Raw genomic sequence first — 20,705 nt, forward strand, 5'->3', positions numbered from 1 at the left:
CTCCATATCTTTGTGGCATTGTTTCAGAAGTCTCTACCACAAACAACACATTTTATTTATTTATTGCGTGATTTAAAAAAAACATTGAAAGTACAAAATTTAAAAAAGAAGAAGAGAAGAAAAGAAAAAAGAAAAGAAAAGAAAAAAAATTCAAAAATTCATTTAAAATGTTATGTTCATAAAAACCAGTAGGGGTAACAATAACAGGTGAAGCTTGCCAAAGCATTATGCCGATGGGGAGTCACAGACTGTGGACGCCTCACAGTGTTTTTTTGCAGCACGCTCCATGAATCTTACTAGGGCACAGTTAAGTTTAGTGTTCCTTGGATCAAAGCAGGCCGGAACTGCTGCTCTACAGCTTCTGATCTTTTTTATATTCCAAACAACACCAAAACACTTCCTATGTAGGCCACACTGCACTCTCACTCTTTCAATTCATCCATCTGAAGCATCTTATGCTTAAGTGTCCTGTCCCACACTCCTTTTCACTTCAAATTGACACATAGGCGTAGGGCAAAACATGATAAATGCTCGACTCTTGTCCTCACTCACAACATCAAAGCCCTTCCCTAGGCCACATGACGACACTCATGCTTCCACCATAGCACTACCATGGTGCTACAGATGCACTTTGTTGCCTCGTCAGGTGTATGGAACGCAGTATATAAATGCTACTACACTACTTTACAATACAATGTCAATCTATTATTTTGGGTCTTTTTCTTGTGACAATTAACACCAGGTTTGCCCTGGAGGATTTGTCCTGCAGTATCCACTGCTCTATTAAAGCATGCAATAATACTACAGGACACATAGTGGCGAATGGAAATTACGGCGATGCGGGGTGGGAAAACGGGAAATACTTTTAAAAAAGACATAAAATGAAATACATAAAATAAATAAATAAAAAGGTACTTACCATGCTTCCAGAGACACGTCCTCCTTGCTGCTGTCGTCTTCTTCTCCTGATGCCACGTCCAGCTGGGCTTAACGAACTCTAGTGCTGCTCTCATGCTGTTGAAAGCTGTGCCACCACTCCCAAGGAAACTGGAAGCTTGTGTAGGCTCTCAACCCGGCTGTTTCAGACAGCTGGGTTGAAAGGTTTATAGTGCGCATGTCAGGTTGGTTGTCACAAGATGGCCGGCCAAAGGGACATGGGCACTATCAACTAGGGCACAGGCAGCCTTCTGCCCACGGCTCCTCCCTGCTCCCACTCAGCAGGCCCCGCCCCCTGCTGACCTTGGCTCAGGATGGGTTGCCGGAAAATAAAATGGTAATGAATTAACTTAATTACCATTTATTTCTCTGATTTTATTTAGTCTCTGGGGCATTTCTGGGGCAATTCAGTGGCGCGACGCTCCTCCACTCAGACAGAGGAGCGGCCCCCTGCACCAGGGCCGGAATGGGAACAGCAACCAGCCCTGGCAGGTTGTTTCTCCACCGGCCCTGGGAACGGGAGGGGAGGGGGTTGTTAGCCACTAAGCACTGCTCCCGCTTTTCTTACAGAGGGCTGATTTTGCAGCATTGCTGCAAAACCGGCACCCTGTAAGAAAGGCATCCCCCTGCGGCCACAAAACCGACCCCCACCCCTCCGGCCCACAGGGGAAATGCCTGGTGCCCGCTACGGCCTGTCCGGCCCTGCCCTGCACATGGTACTGAATTGGCGGGAACTCCAGTTTCTGTCCAAATCGGTATTAAGTTTTCTCTCATAATTAGGGCCTAAATGAGTTCTTCTGTAATCCCGAGAAGTATAGATAACAGCATGAAGGTCACACATAGAATTGAGCTTGAGAGGTCATAGGCCTAGAATGTCACACCATCCCTCACTCTCTTTCTGCCACCCCACAGGGCGAGCCCATCACCTTCTGTGAAGAGTCGTTCCTAGACCACAAGTCCAACCCCATGAAGCAGTTCCTGCAGAACGCGGTGCACCTGCAGCTCTTCAAGGAGGTAGGTGTGGGGCGTCTGTACCTTGCTGTCTGCTTTCTCATATTTATTTCTCCTCCTCTTTACACCACACACTAACCTTGTCTCTCCCTGAACCTTTAACCAGTTCATCGACGGACGCCTCCTGAAGCTAAACAGCGGGGCCGGGTTTTCTGACGCATTTGAACAGGAAATAGACAGCTGTGGACTTGGCTCAGGTGAGGTGATTTCATTGATGCTGGGTTTGGTGTGGGTGAGACTGCAACGCTGTGTGTGGTTCCCAGAGGTAGCTGGGCTCTGCACACACCTCATAATCAACTGCCCACATTTAGGGCTGGAATGTTAACAGATAATGTGTTAAGTATAGCATAAGCAAGAACTTGGAAATGTAGCTTTTCTCCTTCCGAGAAAAGCCTTAGCCTGCTCCTTCTGAAAGTAAGGGGGTTTTTGAGGGACTTTCTTATTCCATTTTCAACTTCAACCATTTTCAGCATGGGTGAATGGGGAGGGACAAATGTTTTCGAAAGTTACGACAAAGCTGGACACCATCGCAGGAATGTCAGTTTTTCAGCCTCTTTACAAATGTACTACTTTGGGAAATTGTGCTTTCTTGATGGCTTTTCAGCAGTAGTGATTACAGTTTGTGGGGCAATTACAACTAGAACCACTGCTGGAAATTCTACTTTTTGTGGCTGTAAGTTAGACATACATCCATAAACAGTTCTGTGAATCGCGCAACTAACATCTGCACACATGTTCATGTATGGCCATCTCCTGATTCTGGTGACAAGTCAGTGAATATCTTCGCATTAAATACACTGACACAGTCTAAATACTATCACACTTGTTTATAGTGACTGCACGGTTGTATGATGTTACATCGCAATATTTTAGATCGCGGTACATCACAACGCATCTTTTGCAACGCAAGTCGTTACCACGACTTGCGCTGTAGGGTGCTGGACTTAGGAATAGTAAGATTTACTATTCCAACTCCAGCCTACGTACAGTAGGGAAGGTGTTGGAATAGTAAATCTACTATTCCTTAGTCTAGAGCACCCTCCAGTGCAAGTCGTGGTAACGACTTGCGTTGTAAAAGACGCGTGGTAATGGCAGCGCGGTGTTTTGACCGCATTGTCATGGATGTTCCCCTGACTGCACCCACCCTGATATTTGCACCTCCAGTGGACTTGACATCAACAAGACTTTTATGCACACACAGCCTCCTGAAAAAAGCATGCACGGCTGAATTTACCTATGTCTGATACAAGTCATGCCAAACCTGACATACAAATCAATGTCAGTTAAAACTCGTCGGTGCTGTCAAAAATAATAAACACTGACTTTATAACAATGCAGCACCTCATAGACGTCAATTCACCAAAATGCCAAGCGTAGGGGAAGTGACATCACACACCCTTGGACCACAACTTTGACCCTTATGACATCACAGGAAGTGACAACACTAAGGTTGTTTTAAAAAATACACGATACGTTGACGATTAATAAAATAGCAAGAAAGTTACTAACAAAGATAAAATCTCGTTTATTTACCACCCATATATTAAATAAGAAGCTGCTATACGTTTTGGTGTATGCGTGTGTGTGTGTACATATGTATGTATGTATGTGTATCTATATAGATATAGATACACAGCTAGCCTGGCTGAAGAAGGGTGACATACCGTGAACCGGACCCAGGATGCTTGTTTCTGGTCCAGGGAGGACCTGGCCTGGCAGTTCGGCCAGGACTGTTCCCATGGGGCATAGGGGCAAGACTGATTTGCATATGGCTGGGTCCAAACTGGGGTGCGTAGTAGGCAAAAGAACGATGGTTTTAACCCAGATCTTTTGACTGGGGGAGAATGTTTGCATTGTCAGCATTCCGTCCATCATTTGTTTGTTGTAACACCATTACATTATAGCTACAGGATATTTGATTTAGAGAGAATCTATGTACATGTGGTACATTTTACCGGAAGTGGAAGTACTTGCAAAGAAGGATGTAGCAAGCTACAAAGACTTTGATGTTCATGTTTTTTTTCTGCAACTCGGGCATCTTATCTTATTGATTTAACAAAAGGACTTTCTAGCAGCCCTAAAGAAAATCAATTGTGCATTACATCGCACGACAAAACACGTGTTGGCTGTTTTTTTGCTGTGACTAGAACTTGAGATCAAGCTGTGTCTTGGAAATACTACCTGGCTACATTGGCTGTTTTTTTGCTGTGACTAGCACTTGAGATCAAGCTGTGTCTTGGAATTACTGCCTGGTTACATTTTGAGTATTGATAAATTCGAATAAATACCTTGAACTTGGATCAAGAGTTTTTGGACTTTTTCTACATATTAAGGACTATTAAGTTTACTTTGTGTGCTCAGGGTGACCTTTATGCATATTATAGTTAATATTAGTTAATCAGTAATAACTGCCCAGTTACCACTTATTGCCTCAGGAACTGAATAAGAAACCAGGTCCAAACCGCCAGTCGTCCTACAGCACCCGTTGTAACTCAGCAGTGGAACTCACACAGTGCACACCTTGAACTTAAATTCTGAATTATAACATGTCTGTTTTCTAAACACTGAGAGCACATAACTCACAAATGCATCTCTAGAGTTAAAATATGGGGGCATATTGTCAAGGACAGGCGATACATTATCGCCGCTTTTATCGGCAGGAAACTGCCGATAAAGCGGCGAAAATGGCCTTGATAATATGCTCTATGAATTCCAATCGAAGCCCATGTTAGATGTGAACACATCTAACATGGGCTTCGATTGGAATTCATAGAGCATATTATCAAGGCCATTATCGCTGCTTTATCGGCAGTTTCCTGCCGATAAAAGTGGCGATAATGTATCGCCTGTCCTTGATAATATGCCCCATGATTCTTTGTAAAAAGGACAACTTGACCAGGTTTACAAACACTTTGAACCTGGTTTGGTCACAAAAGAGAGACAAACCTAGTGCAAAATGTTGTGATGGGATTTACGTTCCAAAAAAATCATGATTTGCTGTGAAATGTTGCCCAAAATGAGCACTTAGTAGCGCAATACGCTGCTTAACATAAAGGGGGCATATTATGGGTTGTACATGGGCATTCCCATACAACCACTCCATGGATTTTATGCATACCCCTATCTAATAACATTTGTAGATAGGGATTTGTGTAAAAAGAATTATGTCTCCTGGAGACAAATATAACAAAGATGCAACTTTAAATATCTCCACATTTTTCCAAATTTGCCTGTGTGATGCACTGTACAGCACACATAAAAGGAGGGAAAGTATTAAACCATTGGTTTTGTACAGGAAGGTTTCCCTTCCCGTACAACATCTATGCTTGACATCAGGGTCTTGCCACTCTCCCAGGGTCTGGGTCCGTCCAGCCATGGTTTTGACTTTAGAGATTCCACCACAGACCGGAATCTGGTCCGGTTAGGACCAGTATCACCAGTGTTGTATGTGTAGTTCTGTTATTGATTACAGTAGGTGTGTTTTATTTGCTATTAGCTCAGTGGGTTATAGCTTTAGACTGCATTGGTCAGGAGTCTAACAAAAATTGCATTTCAATTAGAATCCAATATTTATATTTACAAACCTAAAAATCCCTGAAATCAATGACATTGTTTTAGGTGTTAAGTAGAGAAAGACGCCTGGTGCTTGTGCCTTTTTAAATCAGAAATGTTATACAATGTAACAAAAGAGTCTCAAACTCATCCCACCAGAGCCTGGGAAACTGTTTTTCTTCAGTTCACCTGAAAAGCAGAACGAGGTCATGGCTGGGGCCTACCCTGTTCACTTTCTGTTTTTTAATTATCCACAGCTTCCTCTTAGCTCTCCAGGTCAAAACCATACTGCTGCTGCTCACCATGAGAGGAAGATTGCCTCTCTAGGATTCTCAAGGAGGAGTCTGAGTGGACAGAGTAAACAGCTCTGAAAGTAGGGGCGGCTCTAGGCTCATGGCGGCCCTGGGCAGGGAGCATATGTAGGGGGCCCTGGAAGAGGGGGTCCGGGCGGGGTGGAGCGCGGAGGCCAGTGAAGGGGGGGGGGAGGGGTGTTTGGAAGTGGAACAGAGCCCGAGGCCTCGAAATCCCTGCCAGGGGCAGCCACGCAAATATGTATCCATCCTCAGAAGATTATTATATTAAGGATATATATTGGCGTGGTGGCCCCTGGGGTTTGGTGGTCCTGTGCAGGTGCACAGCTTGCACATGCCTAAGGCCGCCCCTGCTGAAAGCCCTGTTTTCCCTCTACTCCTAGTGCTGCTCCTTGCACCTCTAAGGCTACGGGTCTCAAGGAAAGTGCCAGGGGTAGCAAGGGGCATGCCAGTGGTCGCACCTGTAACCCATGGCAGCCCCTAAATGAAGCCCATGTAGCACCCCGAAACAGCTTCCGAATCACTAAACAAAATCGAATATTACATCACTATCCTCTGTTTGAATGCACAAAATGACAGTCCACTGTAGCCTCAATCAAATTTCTGCTAGATATTCATCCTTAGACTCAGCGATATGTAAAGCATGTGCAGATTTTCCTATACTGAAAATGTATAAAATAGGTTGGATGCATATTTCGATAGGGAATAAAGTAAACAGGGGCACTCTGGGTTTGCTGCACAATAATTACAAACGTCTACTTCTAATAGTGGTTAACTAAGTATATTTGTATGGAACACAAGGTGCTAGGTGCATTAGAATTTAGCAAGACAGAGCACGTTACAAATGCTCATTACCAATAACAATAATATTTTAGGTCTAGCAATCTGTGTGTAGATTAATTGTTTAATGAGTTATATGGGGCAAAAACCAGGTACCAGTTTTTGCCCTTATCTGCATAATATTTTCTTTAAAAAAAACTTACAATACACACTAATAAAAAAAAAAGTTAGCACATTTGGGGTCACATGTATCAATATGCAACCAATATTTTTGAAAACAGTACACTATTTTATGGGCTGACCTAATTACTAATAGGTCAGTTCCTAGTTCAGATTCTCTATGGGTCTTCATCTGACCCACCTCATGAATAATAATGAGATAAGTTACAAATTGTGACTCACTCCAAGTGGAAGCCATCATTGGATGGTGAGATCCTAGCATCAACAGACCACCTTGTCTGTGGTGTCTTTTAATAAATAAAGCATTTTTTTCTTTTAGATGCAGTCCTTTTTTTCTTTAAAGTAAACCGGGCTGCTTTAAAAAAAATTACTTTAAATGAAAAGTTTGTTTGAGAGTTGGCAGTAGACTTGGATCATGTCATCTTCAATGCCATTAACTTCAGGGAACCTTCCAGGACCAGTGGATGCGGGTCCCCTTGACAATACTTTAGGATCAAGCTACCGGAAATACCACAATAGCTCTAACATTGCCAGAAACCAGTCCTTTTACCTCCAGATCAGAGTCACCGGAATCAGATCCACTGCCTGACACCTCGTATCTGTCGGGGCTCTAGCTATCATAGTAAATGGGTGGGGGGGGGGGGGTTGTATCCGCGAGCTGCCATCCAGATCTGCAAAAATGTATTTACTGTCTTCACCAATGGATCCAGTTGCAAGTTGCCAGTTGAAATAGTCCGGTATGTGATTGTTTCATCTGGATGTTCAAAGGTCCGCTGTACAAGGACCCAATTTCTGCATGTTAGATGAGAACACTCTGTAGTCCAGCCTCCAGTTGCTCCCATTCTGGATGAAGCTGGAGTTCCAATCCACCATCACTTTCTGACATCTTGGAAGGTACTCTACCATCACCGCAATCAGATGTTACAGGAAAAAATGGCAGAATTCTTTTGCCAACTCTGCCAGTCTCATGGACCACACGTCTACCAGCGGGTTGAAATACGGGACGGTAAACACATTGCCCATCTTCAGAAGTATACATTATGAAATTCACAACCAGATTGCGAACAATCTAACTAGAAGCTCCAAACAAGCAATATGGTGTTCCATTTCGGCTGTTCATCTACTGCCAAAAGAAATATCTCCTCTTCTGTCTGCTCAACCCCACCGACTGCCACTTGACGTGAACACCAATTCCGGGGCTGAACCACATTTTGACCTTTCATTCCAGGCCTCCATGTGATCCAGCCATGTCATCATATCCAAGTATGTAACTTCTTTTTGACCCCGGCAATCTTCCTTCTTAACCAGAAGACTCTGAGTGGCTGCCACTGAGTCTATTATAACATCCACAAAAGGGCTGTTAGACCTGGCACCTTGGCGTGAGTCTCCCTTCCACTTTTTGCTGATGTGCCTCATGTGTTTTGCTGGTGTTAGCTGCTCAGGGCACTGTGCCACTGCCAATCAGTGCCACAGTGCAAGTGCTCCCTATGAAAAGTGTATACATTGATTGGTTTCCATGATTGGCTCATTTGGTTTACTGTCAGTCCCCAGTAAAATGCACCAGGAGTGCCAAGGCTGGTAAATACAAATGCTGCTGGTGGGCCTGCAGCACTGGTTGTGCTACCCACATAAGCGTGTGGTTCCAGTGAGGGGCGGGACACACTGCTAGATTATAACTCCTATCCCCACATGAAGAAGGCTTTGATGACCAGGTATGGGTTAACTCCTGAATTATATAGACAGAGGTTCAGGGGGTATACAAAGATTCCTGGGGGTACCTATGTTGAATATGTAACCTTTTTCTGCAGAGCACTGGATGGTTGGGTGAAGGGTAGCAAAGTGAATGATTTTCAAGGTCTCTTTGATTTAATTGCAGGGGAGCACTTGTCTAGTAATTGTTTTCCTGAGATACACCAGCACCTGATTGATAGCAACTGACTAACCCTAGGAAGCTTGCTGAGGAGGCGGACCGCTGGCTCAGCACTAGAGTCCACAAGGGTCCAGTGGGAGACTCAGCCATGGATGGGCAGGGTTCCCAGCAGAAGAGTGGGGGGAACAAGGGTAAACAGAGGGAGTTTCAGAAGAGGCCCCAAAGTAGTCCCCAAGGAAACCAAGGGAAAGGTTCTCAGCCTCCCCCACCCCCGAAGCAGACCGGGGCCCCGACAGGTAACCCTGTTCAAAGAGGGCCCATAAAGTGTTTTAAATGTGATGAGATGGGTCATTTTGCCAATGATCCTAAGTGTCGCCTGTTTGGCAAACCAGCACCCACTGGTGCTCCGCCCCGGCAGATGGCTAGTGTAGTCTTTGGGGAGGAGGTAGAAGTCCAAGGTGGGTGGGATCCTGTTCAGATGACCCTAGTCTCTTTAGGAGACAGTGAGATGGTCCCTGAGAACTACCTGCCCTCCAACACTAAGAAATATGGGCAGGTGGTGACCATCAATGGAAAGAAGGCGGAGGCTCTTAGAGACACAGGAGCCAGTGTGACTGCAGTCCGGCAGCACCTGGTGTCTCAAGAGCAGGTTGTACCCCATGCATACTGCCGGGTTGTCAATGCTGACAACTCTGAGAGCCAGTGTCCAATGGCTCAGGTTCCCTTTGAGTGGGGGGGTCTCTGGTACTCTTCAGGTTGCTGTGAGAACGTCCATGCCTGTAGACTGTTTGCTAGGGAATGACTTGGGGAGCTCCCCTTGGGAAAAGGTGGAGAAGACAACTCACCTGAGGATGGTGGGTTTACCTGACTGGGCGTGCGTGACCAACCGGTCAATGGCAGCCAGTAGGGGTGTTCAAGAGGTCCTGGAGCCTGAGGGAGAGGCCCAGGAACCGACCTTAGAGGGAGGGTGCAGGAGGCGCGGGAAAACCGGACCCTGAAGTTCCCACGGCCCAGGAGGAAGCAGACCTTGAGGGGGATGCCCTGGGGCCTACCGGGGAACAGATAGCCAAACTGGGGGACCTGCCTGAGCTGACCCATTGGCAGCAAGAAGGAGGCCCCTCCAGGAAGGAATTCTGCAGGGAGCAGAAAGAATGCCCTTCTGTCGTGGGTGTGCGGCAGCAGGCTGCAGACCAGGCCAATGGTGATCAGTCCGGTACACATTTCATTTACTGGGAGAATGACCTCCTGTATTCAGAGCCTGAGGTTGCTGAACATGGGTCAGCCCGTGCGCTGGTGGTACCCCAGAAGTTCAGAGCCTTCCTACTGGGGCTGGCTCACGATGTGCCATTAGTAGGGCATTTGGGGCAGGACAAGACCTATGAAAGGCTTGTCACCCACTTCTATTGGCCCCAAATGCACAAGAACTCAGATGCTCACTGTAGGTCCTGACAGTCTTGCCAGGCAAGTCGTAAGAGTGGGAGGAAGCAAAAGGCTCCTCTCTAGCCCTTTCCCGTAGTCAGTACCCCATTCCAGAGAGTGGGAATTGACATTGTGGGGCCACTGGACCCCAGGACAGCCATGGGCAACAGGTCTATCCTGGTCCTGGTGGATCATGCCACCCGGTACCCTGAAGCCATCCCTCTGAAGACAATGATGGCCCCCGTGGTGGGACGGGCACTGATGGGAATTTTCTCCAGAGTGGGATTCCCTCTAGAGGTGGTGTCTGACAGGGGCACCAATTTCATATCCAAATATATGAAATCCCTTTGCCAAGAGTGTGGTGTAACCTACAAATTCACCACACCTTACCACCCCCATGGAAATGGGTTGGTTGAGAGATTCAACCGAACCCTGAAAGGCATGATTATGGGTCTTGAGGAACCCATGAGGCGCAAGTGGGACGTCCTCTTACCATGCCTTCTCTTTGCCTACCGTGAGGTGCCACAGAAGTCTCTAGGGTTCAGTCCCTTTGAGCTCCTGTATGGCCACCCAGTGAGAGGACTTCTAAATCTGGTCAAAGAAGGCTTGGAGCAATCTCCCAGGAAACCTCCCCAGAAAGTATACAGTTACATGCTGGCCTTTAAGAACCAGACTAGGCGTTACAGAAAACTTGCTGAGGCAAACCTGGAAGCCAGCCAGGAGGAAATGAAGCGGTGGTACGACTAGAATGCCACTCTGGTTGAGCTTCAGCCTGCACAGAAGGTGTGGGTCTTGGCCCCAGTGAAGCCTTGTGCACTTCAGGATAAGTGGACAGGCCCCTTTGAGGTTGTGGAGCGCAAGAGTCCTGTCACCTACTTGGTGGACTTGCAGTCTCCCAGGAACCCCTTGAGGGTCCTACATGTCAACCGCCATAAGCCCCACTTGGAGAGGTCCGAAGTGGGCATGCTCTTGGCCACCGATGATGGGATGGAGGAGGAGACTGAGCCTCTTCCTGACCTGCTGGTGGCCTCAGAACTAGATGGGTCAGTTGATGGAGTAAACCTCTCACCCACCCTGACCCCTGAGCAACAGGATGACTGCCGCCATCCGCTGGGGCAGTTTCCTGATCTGTTCTCCCTGGTTCCTGGTGTCACAGATTGGTGCGTCCATGATGTGGATACTGGAGACAGCTTGCCTGTAAAGCACAAGGCTTACAGAGTGACTGACAGGGTCAGAGCCTGCATCAAGGAGGAGGTCTCAAAGATGCTTGCTCTTGGGGTGGTTGAGTCCTCCAGCAGTCCTTGGGCCAGCCCAGTGGTCTTGTTCCCAAAGGCTGCAACGCCAGGAGCCACACCTGAACTCCGGTTCTGTGTGGACTACAGAGGGCTCAATTCGGTCACCAAGACTGACGCGCACCCCATCCCCAGAGCTGATGAGCTCATAGATCGGTTAGGGGCTGCCCGGTACCTCAGCACGTTTGATTTGACGTCTGGGTACTGGCAGATCGCCTTGACCGATGGGGCCAAAGAGAGGTCAGCATTCTCCACACCAGATGGGCATTTCCAGTTCCGGGTTATGCCCTTTGGGATGAAGAATGCCCCTGCCACCTTCCGAAGGTTGGTCAACCAGGTGTTGGCTGGGCTGGCTGAGTTCAGCGCCGCCTACCTGGATGACATCGCAGTGTTCAGTGGTACCTGGAAAGAACACCTGCGCCACCTCTGGGAAGTGTTGATGGCACTGCGCAAGGCAGCCTCATGATAAAGACAAGCAAGTGTCAGATCGGGCAGGGTTCAGTGGCGTACTTGGGACACCAAGTTGGGAGCGGCCAGGATGCGCCCCTGCAACCCAAGATTGAGACCATCCTGGCTTGGAAACCCCCCAAAACCCAAACTGAGGTGAGAGCCTTTTTAGGACTCACAGGGTACTACAGGAGGTTTGTCAAGGGATATGGCAGCATTGTTGCGCCCTTGACAGAGCTGACTTCCAAGAAGTAGCCCAGGAAAGTGATCTGGACTGACACCTGTCAGAAAGCTTTTTACACCCTGAAGACTGCAATGTGCACGGCGCCCGTGCTCCTGGCTCCTGACTTCTCCAAAGAATTCCTAGTGCAAACAGACGCTTCAGAGCATGGTGTAGGGGCTGTTCTCTCACAGATGACTGAGGAGGGCTGGGACCAACCTGTAGCCTTCATCAGTAGGAGGTTACTTCCACGGGAACAGAGGTGGAGTGCAATTGAGCGAGAAGCATTCGCTGTGGTCTGGGCATTGAAGAAGCTAAGACCCTACTTGTTTGGGTCTCACTTCGGGTTCAGACAGACCACAGGCCCCTCAGATGGTTGATGCAAATGAGGGGTGAGAACCCAAAACTGTTGAGGTGGTCCATTTCCCTACAGGGTATGGACTTCACGGTGGAACATCGCCCTGGCACAGATCACACCAATGCTGACGGTCTGTCCAGATGTTTCCGCCTTAGAGATGAGGAACTCCCTGGGGTAGGGTAGTATTCCCCACATTTCAGCTGGAGGGGACGCGTGTTAGACCTGGCACCGTGGCGTGAGTATCCCTTCCACTTTTTGCTGATGTGCCTCATGTGTTTTGCTGGTGTTAGCTGCTCAGGGCACTGTACCACTGCCAATCAGTGTCACAGTGCAAGTGCTCCCTATGAAAAGTGTATACATTGATTGGTTTCCATGATTGGCTTATTTGGTTTACTGTCAGTCCCCAGTAAAGTGCACCAGGAGTGCCAGGGCTGGTAAATACAAATGCTGCTGGTGGGCCAGCAGCACTGGTTGTACCACCCACAGAAGCGGCCTAGTAAAATGTGTCTAAGGTCTGCCATTGCAGAACCTGCGTGCAGTCTGGTACTGTCATGCTGGCTGGGCAAGTGGACCCACTTGCCAGCCCCTAAACCTTCCCTTTACTTCAAGTGAGTCACCCCTATGGTAGGCCCAAGGGCAGGGTGCATTATAAGTATAAGGTAGGACAAGCCTTGATGTGTGTGGCATGTCCTAATTGTGAATTACAGCCATTTTCGTTGTTCACTATTGTAAGGCTACCTGCTCTCCATAGGACAGAATGGGCTGCTGGAATTATTACACCATATAATCCTAACAGACTCAGAGAGCATGGTAGAAAGTCAAGTTTAGTATGCCTGAACTAAAATACTTCTTTTAGTAAAGTTTATTTTAATATCCTGTGTTTGCAAATGCTACTTTTAAAAAGTTAGCCTTTGCTTGCCTAACTATTTCAGCCTGCCTCTGCTAGGATGTGTATCTGCTGTCTGGTTTCTGTGAGTGACAGGACTGGGGAATTCCAGGTGACAGTCTGGGCTGCCAGGTGGTGAATAGAGAGATTACACCAGGATGGGTGGGAGGAGTGGCCCTTGACTCTGAATAGGGCTGTGCTCTGCCACCACAATGCTGGCTCCACCTCCTGCGGAGCGTCTGATGTCTCTGCCCTGCACCCTGAAAGAAGCAGCAAGAGTCTCCAAAACAAAGTGCTCCAAAACTGGGTTGAACCAGGCTCAGGCCCCCTGGCCTGCAAGAACAAAGGATTTTGCGTATAAAAGTAGGAGCCCTGCTCCTAAACATCAGATCCTGCTTTGAACCAAGAAGACACCTCTGCCTGAGGAGAAGGAACCGGGAAAGCTGAAGGAGGGTATTCTCTAACGACCCCCGGCTTACCACTGGGACTCCCATTCCTCTTTCATGGTCGGATCATTTTGCGATCCCTTTAGAACTAATCTCCCCGACTGTCAAGACTAAGGGAAATCAGTCAAGCAAAACGGAACTGAGACGCAATATCAAAAACATCTCCAATGAAATGCTTGCCCTTAGACTGCCCAGTATGCTGACTGCTTCAGAGGAGGATGTAGGTAAAGCAGTAGACAAATTTGATACTGCTATTAGAATTGCCATTGACGATCTGGCCCCTGCCTCACTCTGTTATTCTGCGAGGAAAAGCCCTTCGGCACCGTGGTTTTCTGAATCACTGAGACTCCTCAGACAGGGAGTTCGAAGACAGGAACGCCTATGGAGGACTAGCTGGGATCCGCAAGAAAGGGATAATCATAAAACCCTTCTTAAAGAGTATAAAACTGAGGTTATAAGGACTAAACAAGAGTACTTCACCTCACTGACCTCTGCGCTCTCTTCGCCCAAAGAGCTGTTTAAGATCGCTGACATTCTCACCTCTCTGAAAATACCAGACCCCGTGGTCAGTTCACAGCGGCTCTGTGATGATGTGGCACAATTCTTTCAATCAAAAATTGTGGACATTTATTCGGCCTTAGAATCCCAGAGGTCGGCACTATCTCTCTCTCAGAGCGTCCAGGTCCCTCCTCTAACACCCTTGGAGGAGATACCGGCAGGGTGTCTTTCCAACTTTCCCCCCCTCGCCTTGATGGATCTTGAAGCTCTCCTTTTGAAGACCAGATCGGGGTCTCCTTTGGACCCTTGTCCTTTAAAACTTCTTAAACAATGTAAGGAGACTCTTCTGCCCTGGTTACTTGAGATTATGAATAGGGCAATGAGAGAGGGGATCTTCCCGCCACAATGGAAAAAAGCGGTGGTTAAACCACTGTTAAAAAAGCCTACCTTGGACCCGGGTGTTCTTAAAAATTTCCGCCCTATTTCACTGCTCCCAGCCCCAGCAAAGATGTTGGAAACCCATCTGAACCAGCATCTGGCGGTTTTCCTGGAATCTTCTGGCCTTTTAGATCACTCGCAGCATGGATTTCGGAGAGAGCACAGCACGGAGTCAGCCCTTACCACGGTGCTTGATAACATCCGTACCAGGGTGGATAAGGGCATGACCACTCTCCTCATCCTATTAGATCTTACGGCTGCGTTTGATACCCTGTCTCCCTCAGTGTTAACATCACGGCTGAGGGAGATAGGGGTTGAGGGGTCGGCACTTAGTCTGCTTTCCTCCTTTCTTGGCCAGAGGGAACAGAGAATCAAGCTAGGGGAGTTCCTATCTCCATCCCTTCCTGTGCGTTGTGGGGTCCCACAAGGGTCGGCATTAAGCCCGACCCTTTTCAACATCTATGTGACCCCTCTCGCCAGGCTTATTAGATCTTACGGGATGGAGGTAGTCTCCTATGCCGACGACACGCAGATTATGATGTCTCTCGCCCATCTGGTCACCTCGGCTGCCTCCAATTTTAGACACTGTATGGAGGCAGTGGCTCAATGGATGATTTGCAATTCCTTGAAGCTTAATGGCGAGAAGACCGAAATTCTGGTGTTCGGAGGCAAGGAGGACATTTGGTCAGCGGAATGGTGGCCTCCTTCCCTGGGAGTGTGCCCCACACCCACCGCCCTGGCTAGGAACCTAGGAGTTATGATCGATCCTCATTTGGGGTTGGGTCAGCAAGTGAATAGGACCATCTCCACTTGCTGGGGCATAATAAACATCCTGAAGAAAATAAAACATTACCTGTCCCCACCAGCAAGAAAGCAAATAGTAGTTGCACTGATAGGCTCAAGACTCGACTATTGTAATGCCCTATACCTGGGCATTAACAAGAGTCATATCACGCGACTTCAAATGGTGCAGAATGCGGCCGCAAAATTTGTTTTAGATCTGCCCAGGCGGGCCTCTGCTACGGCTGCTAGGAAAGCATTGCACTGGCTCCCAATCGATGCCAGGATCTCGTTCAAGTGCCTTTGTTTGATCTATGGGGCCTTGGCCACGAACAAGTCAGGAGGTATAAGGGATCTATTAATATCCTATACCCCCTCCAGATCCCTGCGCTCGGCTAATAAAGCCCTGCTATCCATCCCCCGTGTCCGTAGAGCTAGGTGGGGTGGCAGAGCCTTCTCAACCTTAGCTCCAAGGCTGTGGAACTCTCTGCCCGTTGACATTAAAACCCTCCCTTCAAAACAGGCCTTTAGAAAGGCACTCAAGACATGGCTTTTTGCCAGTGCATATCCTTAGCTTGGTTCTGCCTTTTTTGATTTTATTTTGTTAGGCGCCTTGATGCCTAAGGGCTTAGTTGCGCGTTATAAATTTCATTTCATTTCATTTCATTTCAGGAAGACTGTCCCTATCCTGGGGGACTGGCCTGCAGTGGTTGCCTTGCTGCCAAGGGAGAGGAAGAAACCTACCAAGACTTGATACTTTCCAAAGACTTGCTATTTGCTGTAAAAACTTGTGCTTCAAACCTAAACGATCTCCAAGGCCTTGGAAGTGAGCTTCCCCTGAACTGAGCCCAAGGACCATTGGGCTCTTCTCCCGCCTTTGCTGAGAGCTGCTGGACTGCCTGTGTCCTTGCCCGCTGGAACCGTCGCTAAATGCGCCTTGTAACCCTGCCGCCCTAAAAACCCGTGCTGTGCTGCCCGACACCGTGTGGCCCCGCTTATTTCTGAGCCGGAGTCCGCACCGTATCCTGACTGGGCCGCACCGTGCTCTCTCTCCCCCCTGATTGAGACACATTGCCACAGTGTCCAGCCACCACGAACCAGCCAGCTTGTGTCCCACAAGGTACGGCCCGTACGCTGTATGCGTACTGAACCCCACCGTACTCTGCAGTGCCTGGAGCCGCGCCGCATGTAATCTGCCCAGTACGTCTCGCCCGAATTGCCAAAGTGCCGACCACCGCTTCAGGAAGCCAGGGTACGGTCCGTACGCTGTAAGTGTACCGAGCCGCACCGCACGCTGAAGCTCCTGGAGCAGCGCCGCGATTAATCTGCCCAGTACGTTTCGCACGGATTACCAAAGGCCCGAACGCCGCTTCAGGGAAACCAAGGTACGGCGCGTACCTTTGAGAGCGCACCGGACCGCCCGCACCAACAAAAGAAGATACAGCTCGTACGCCGCCTCTCTGCCAACCAGCCTGGTATTTGCCCTCGAGGTCGCGCCGCACTTGGGAGAGCCTTCTTGTACGTGTCGTACAGACCGCTCCGTGCCGCATTGCTGCCTCTAAACACCTAGGTTCGTTGCGAAGGAACGCCTACGACCCGGACACTCTGCAGCGCCTCCCGAGGTCCCGCTTGAACTCCCCGCACCGCGGCACCTACCTGCAGCCGGACCCTCACCAGGAACCTGCGGAGGAACATCTCCTTTTTGCCCCACATCTCCCCCAAGTAAACAGGTACTTTTTACACGCATCGCCTCAGGGTGCGCATCTCGGGCCAGAGAGTCCGTGTTTGTTGTCAGAGACTCTCTTTTTGCCTGCACCATCAAAGAGTCACCCTAGGCAGGACGAACTGTGCTAACTTAAAGATCAGCCTATTCACCAAGAGAACTCCCTTGTTTTACCAACCTGAGATTAAGCTTACTTACAAAGAAGGTCCTTTACCCAAAACATTATTGTGTGCATTTTTAAACGTTATTCATGGTCTTGTACTTAAGCCTGCATAAGAAATCTATATTTACATAAGTCTACATATTTTTATACAAACCTAGACTTGTGTCCATTTGTGGGGGTCATTGGATTGTTGTGCACTGTCATAAATGCTTAACCTATAACGCTCAGGGATTAGCCTTGTCTGCTCGCGCCACGCAATCTAGAGGATGAGCAGGGGTTATTCACTAGAGTAAGTCCCTTGCCCTGACTAGAGGAGAGGGTCCCTGCTTGTCACAAGTGCCTACCTGTGCCAACCAGAGACCCCCAAATCTAACAAGGGCACTAAATAGGTCAGAAATAGTCCCAACTTCTGATACAAAATGCATCCGAATTCCTGAAGCAATGCAATCGTTGTGTTCAGATTGCACTTCAGTTGCCACGGGCACTGGTTCATCAGCAGAATGTCATCCAAGTAAAGAATCAGTCGGATGCCCGAAACTCTTAGGTGTTCTACCATAGGACACAATAGCTTGGTGAAGCACCATGGGGCAACAATAGTTCGAAGGACAGACCTCCAAATTCATACAGCAGTCTCCTCTAAGTAAATTAAACAAACCTCCTTGGGGAGCGAAAATGGGACCCATCAGGTAGATTTCTTCTTGGTCTACTCTGACTATCCAATCTCCTGTAAGAAGTACACAGATGAATTGAAGACATCTTGAAGTGGTGATTTAGGGGCAGATGTATCAAAGCAATTTTTAGTCGCAAACGCTGCGATTCGCAAAAAAGCAGCGTCTGCGACTAAAAATCGCTAAACGGTATGTATGAAAGAAATTGCATAGCAAAATTAAGGAATCGCAAAATTTGCGATTCCTTAATTTTGCGTAAGCATTTAAGGAATCGCAAATTGCGATTCCTTAAATGATATGCATCAAGCATTCAATTATTGCGATTTCTCCTTAAGAAATTGCAAATTACCACCAACTTGAAGTTGGTGGTAATTTGCGACTTCATTCACAAATGCACTTTTTGGCATTTGTGAAGGTGCCTTATGGTGCACATACATGCCCTTAGGGCATGTATGTGCGCCATATGCGCACACATGTACATTTCAGGGGTGCATCAGGGTGTCCTTATGACACCCTTGCAGCCTTGAAATTATTCTCAATTTGCGATTCTCAAATTGCGAATTGCAAATGGATAATAACTTCACATTCATTCCTATGGGCCTCCTGGCCCATTGAAATGAATGGGAAATTATTCCTTAATTGCGATTAGCAATTTGCTAATCACAATTAAGGAATTTTAAGAAATCGCTAAAAAATTGCGATTTTTTAGATACATACCATTTTGCAATTCTCAAATAGCGATTCTCAAAAAATCGCTATTTGAGAATCGCAAATAGGTATTTTGATACATCTGCCCCAAAGAAGCTAATCATTAAACTTCCTAAAATTTAGAACAGGTCTGTGCCCTTTGAGACCCCATGGGAGGAATGGCGATCCATGAATGACACCCCTCCTTTCCATCTCTGCCACCTCTGTATTTGCAAGAGCTGTTTCTGACTTCAAACATCTCAAGGGTTTGCACAGTGGAACCATAGAACATTATAAAGCAACTGTAAACAGTCTGTAGGACCCACAAATCTTTTGTAATATCCATAAATTTCCCTCAGATGTACACCAACTCCCCTCCTAACTTTAGAATGTAAAAAGAGATCATTTTTACAGGAATAGCCTCATAGGGAATTTGCACCTCCCATGAGCCTCTTCTGCTTCTGGCCTATATTCTAGTTCGGAAATAGGCAATACACTGTATTCCATCATGCTAACTGTATTTCTGTGAATTCTTGTCTCTCTCGAATGAACGATGTAGTGGCCTCCCCAAAGCCTGGAAGATGTTTGTTAACAAAAAAGGAAGGAAGTTAGTAAGATACCAATACAAATATGTCTAGAAGAATCACAATACTTTTGTACATTTTCCTCACATGGGCAAAGAACAAGTCACACGGTTAAGGGTGAAACTGCAGAGAACAGTAGCTAAGACTGGTGCTCCTTGTTCTCATGAGAAACTGTTTGAAAGCACGTTGAATTTAAAGGGCTAGTGTGATCAGTATTTCTGCAAGAAATATAACCCTCCTGTGTGCAATCTCAACTCTTCCTGGGTAGTCTGGAACTCCTTTCACGCTATGCTCTGGATGCTAAGAAGAGTGTTAGGGATAAAAGAGCAACATTTGGAGCCGAGAATAGAAAAAACGCCTCGCCTGTACAGCTTCTACCCATGGGACACTGAAATATGTAATGAGGGGGTCGGGGGAGCGTTCGGTGATGTTATGTAATTTCCTGCTTTATACAATTTAATTATATGCCTTGTCTGGACCTAACAATATTTGAAGTTTCACATATTGTATGATCTGATGTACAGGTCTTGTTTTTTTATTTAATGCGATTTTATATAGCGCGAACTTTACCCAAAGGTGTCAGAGCGCTCTACATAAGAACCAGTTGCAGAACATAAGGACTAAGGATTACGATTACATGCGTTACATGCGTTACATATAAGATGCAAACAGAAAACAATTGCAAATGTACAAGATGTAAAGAAACACAAGGAAGAGATACAAACAGAAAGAAAAATTGCAAATGTACAAATAGTAAAGTCACTCAAGGAAGAGATACGAGTGGATATACTCAAGAGTCACATAGGAATGGTAGAGAATACAAAGGTCTACTACATATACTAGTGATTAGAGTTATCTCTATATACATAGGGAAGGGATACGAATGGATATACTCTAAGAGTCACATAGGAATGGTAGAGTACAAAGGTCTACTGCATATACTAGTGATTAGAGTTATCTCTATATACATAGGGAAGGGATACAAATGGATATACTCTAAGAGTCACAAAGGAATGGTAGAGAATACAAAGGTCTACTGCATATACTAGTGATTAGAGTTATCTATATATATTCATAGGGAAGGGATTCGAATGGATAAACTCTAGGAGTCACATAGGAATGGTAGAGAGTACAAAGGTCTACTACATATACAAGTGATTAGAGTTATCTCTATATACATAGGGAAGGGATACGAATGGATACACTCTAAGAGTCACATAGGAATGGTAGAGAGTACAAAGGTCTACTGCATATACTAGTGATTATGGTTATCTCTATATACATAGGGAAGGGATACAAATGGACATACTCTAAGAGACACATAGGAATGGTAGAGAGTACAAAGGAGTTCCATCAAGTGGGGTCGGAGGGGGGATGCAGTCACAGCACTAGGGAGGGTGGTAGGGATACAAGAGTATGGAGAAAAGGCAAATCAGAAAAGGGAAGAAACATTTGA

At 47.0% G+C, this 20,705-nt stretch overlaps 1 protein-coding gene across 4 annotated transcripts in view; it reads left to right on the forward strand.

Moving 5' to 3' along the window:
• DENND1C (DENN domain containing 1C) overlaps positions 1-20,705 on the forward strand; it is a 219,309-nt gene that overhangs the window by 137,797 nt on the left and 60,807 nt on the right. For all 4 annotated transcript variants that reach the window (XM_078685386.1, XM_078685399.1, XM_078685380.1 and 1 more), the window contains 2 exons: positions 1,849-1,950; positions 2,054-2,144. In XM_078685386.1, coding sequence (XP_078541512.1) covers positions 1,849-1,950; positions 2,054-2,144 — 193 coding nt within the window. The remainder of the gene's footprint in view (positions 1-1,848; positions 1,951-2,053; positions 2,145-20,705) is intronic.

The sequence above is a fragment of the Lissotriton helveticus genome, chromosome 1_1 (genome assembly GCF_964261635.1).
Source record: "Lissotriton helveticus chromosome 1_1, aLisHel1.1, whole genome shotgun sequence".
Lineage (NCBI taxonomy): Eukaryota > Metazoa > Chordata > Amphibia > Caudata > Salamandridae > Lissotriton > Lissotriton helveticus.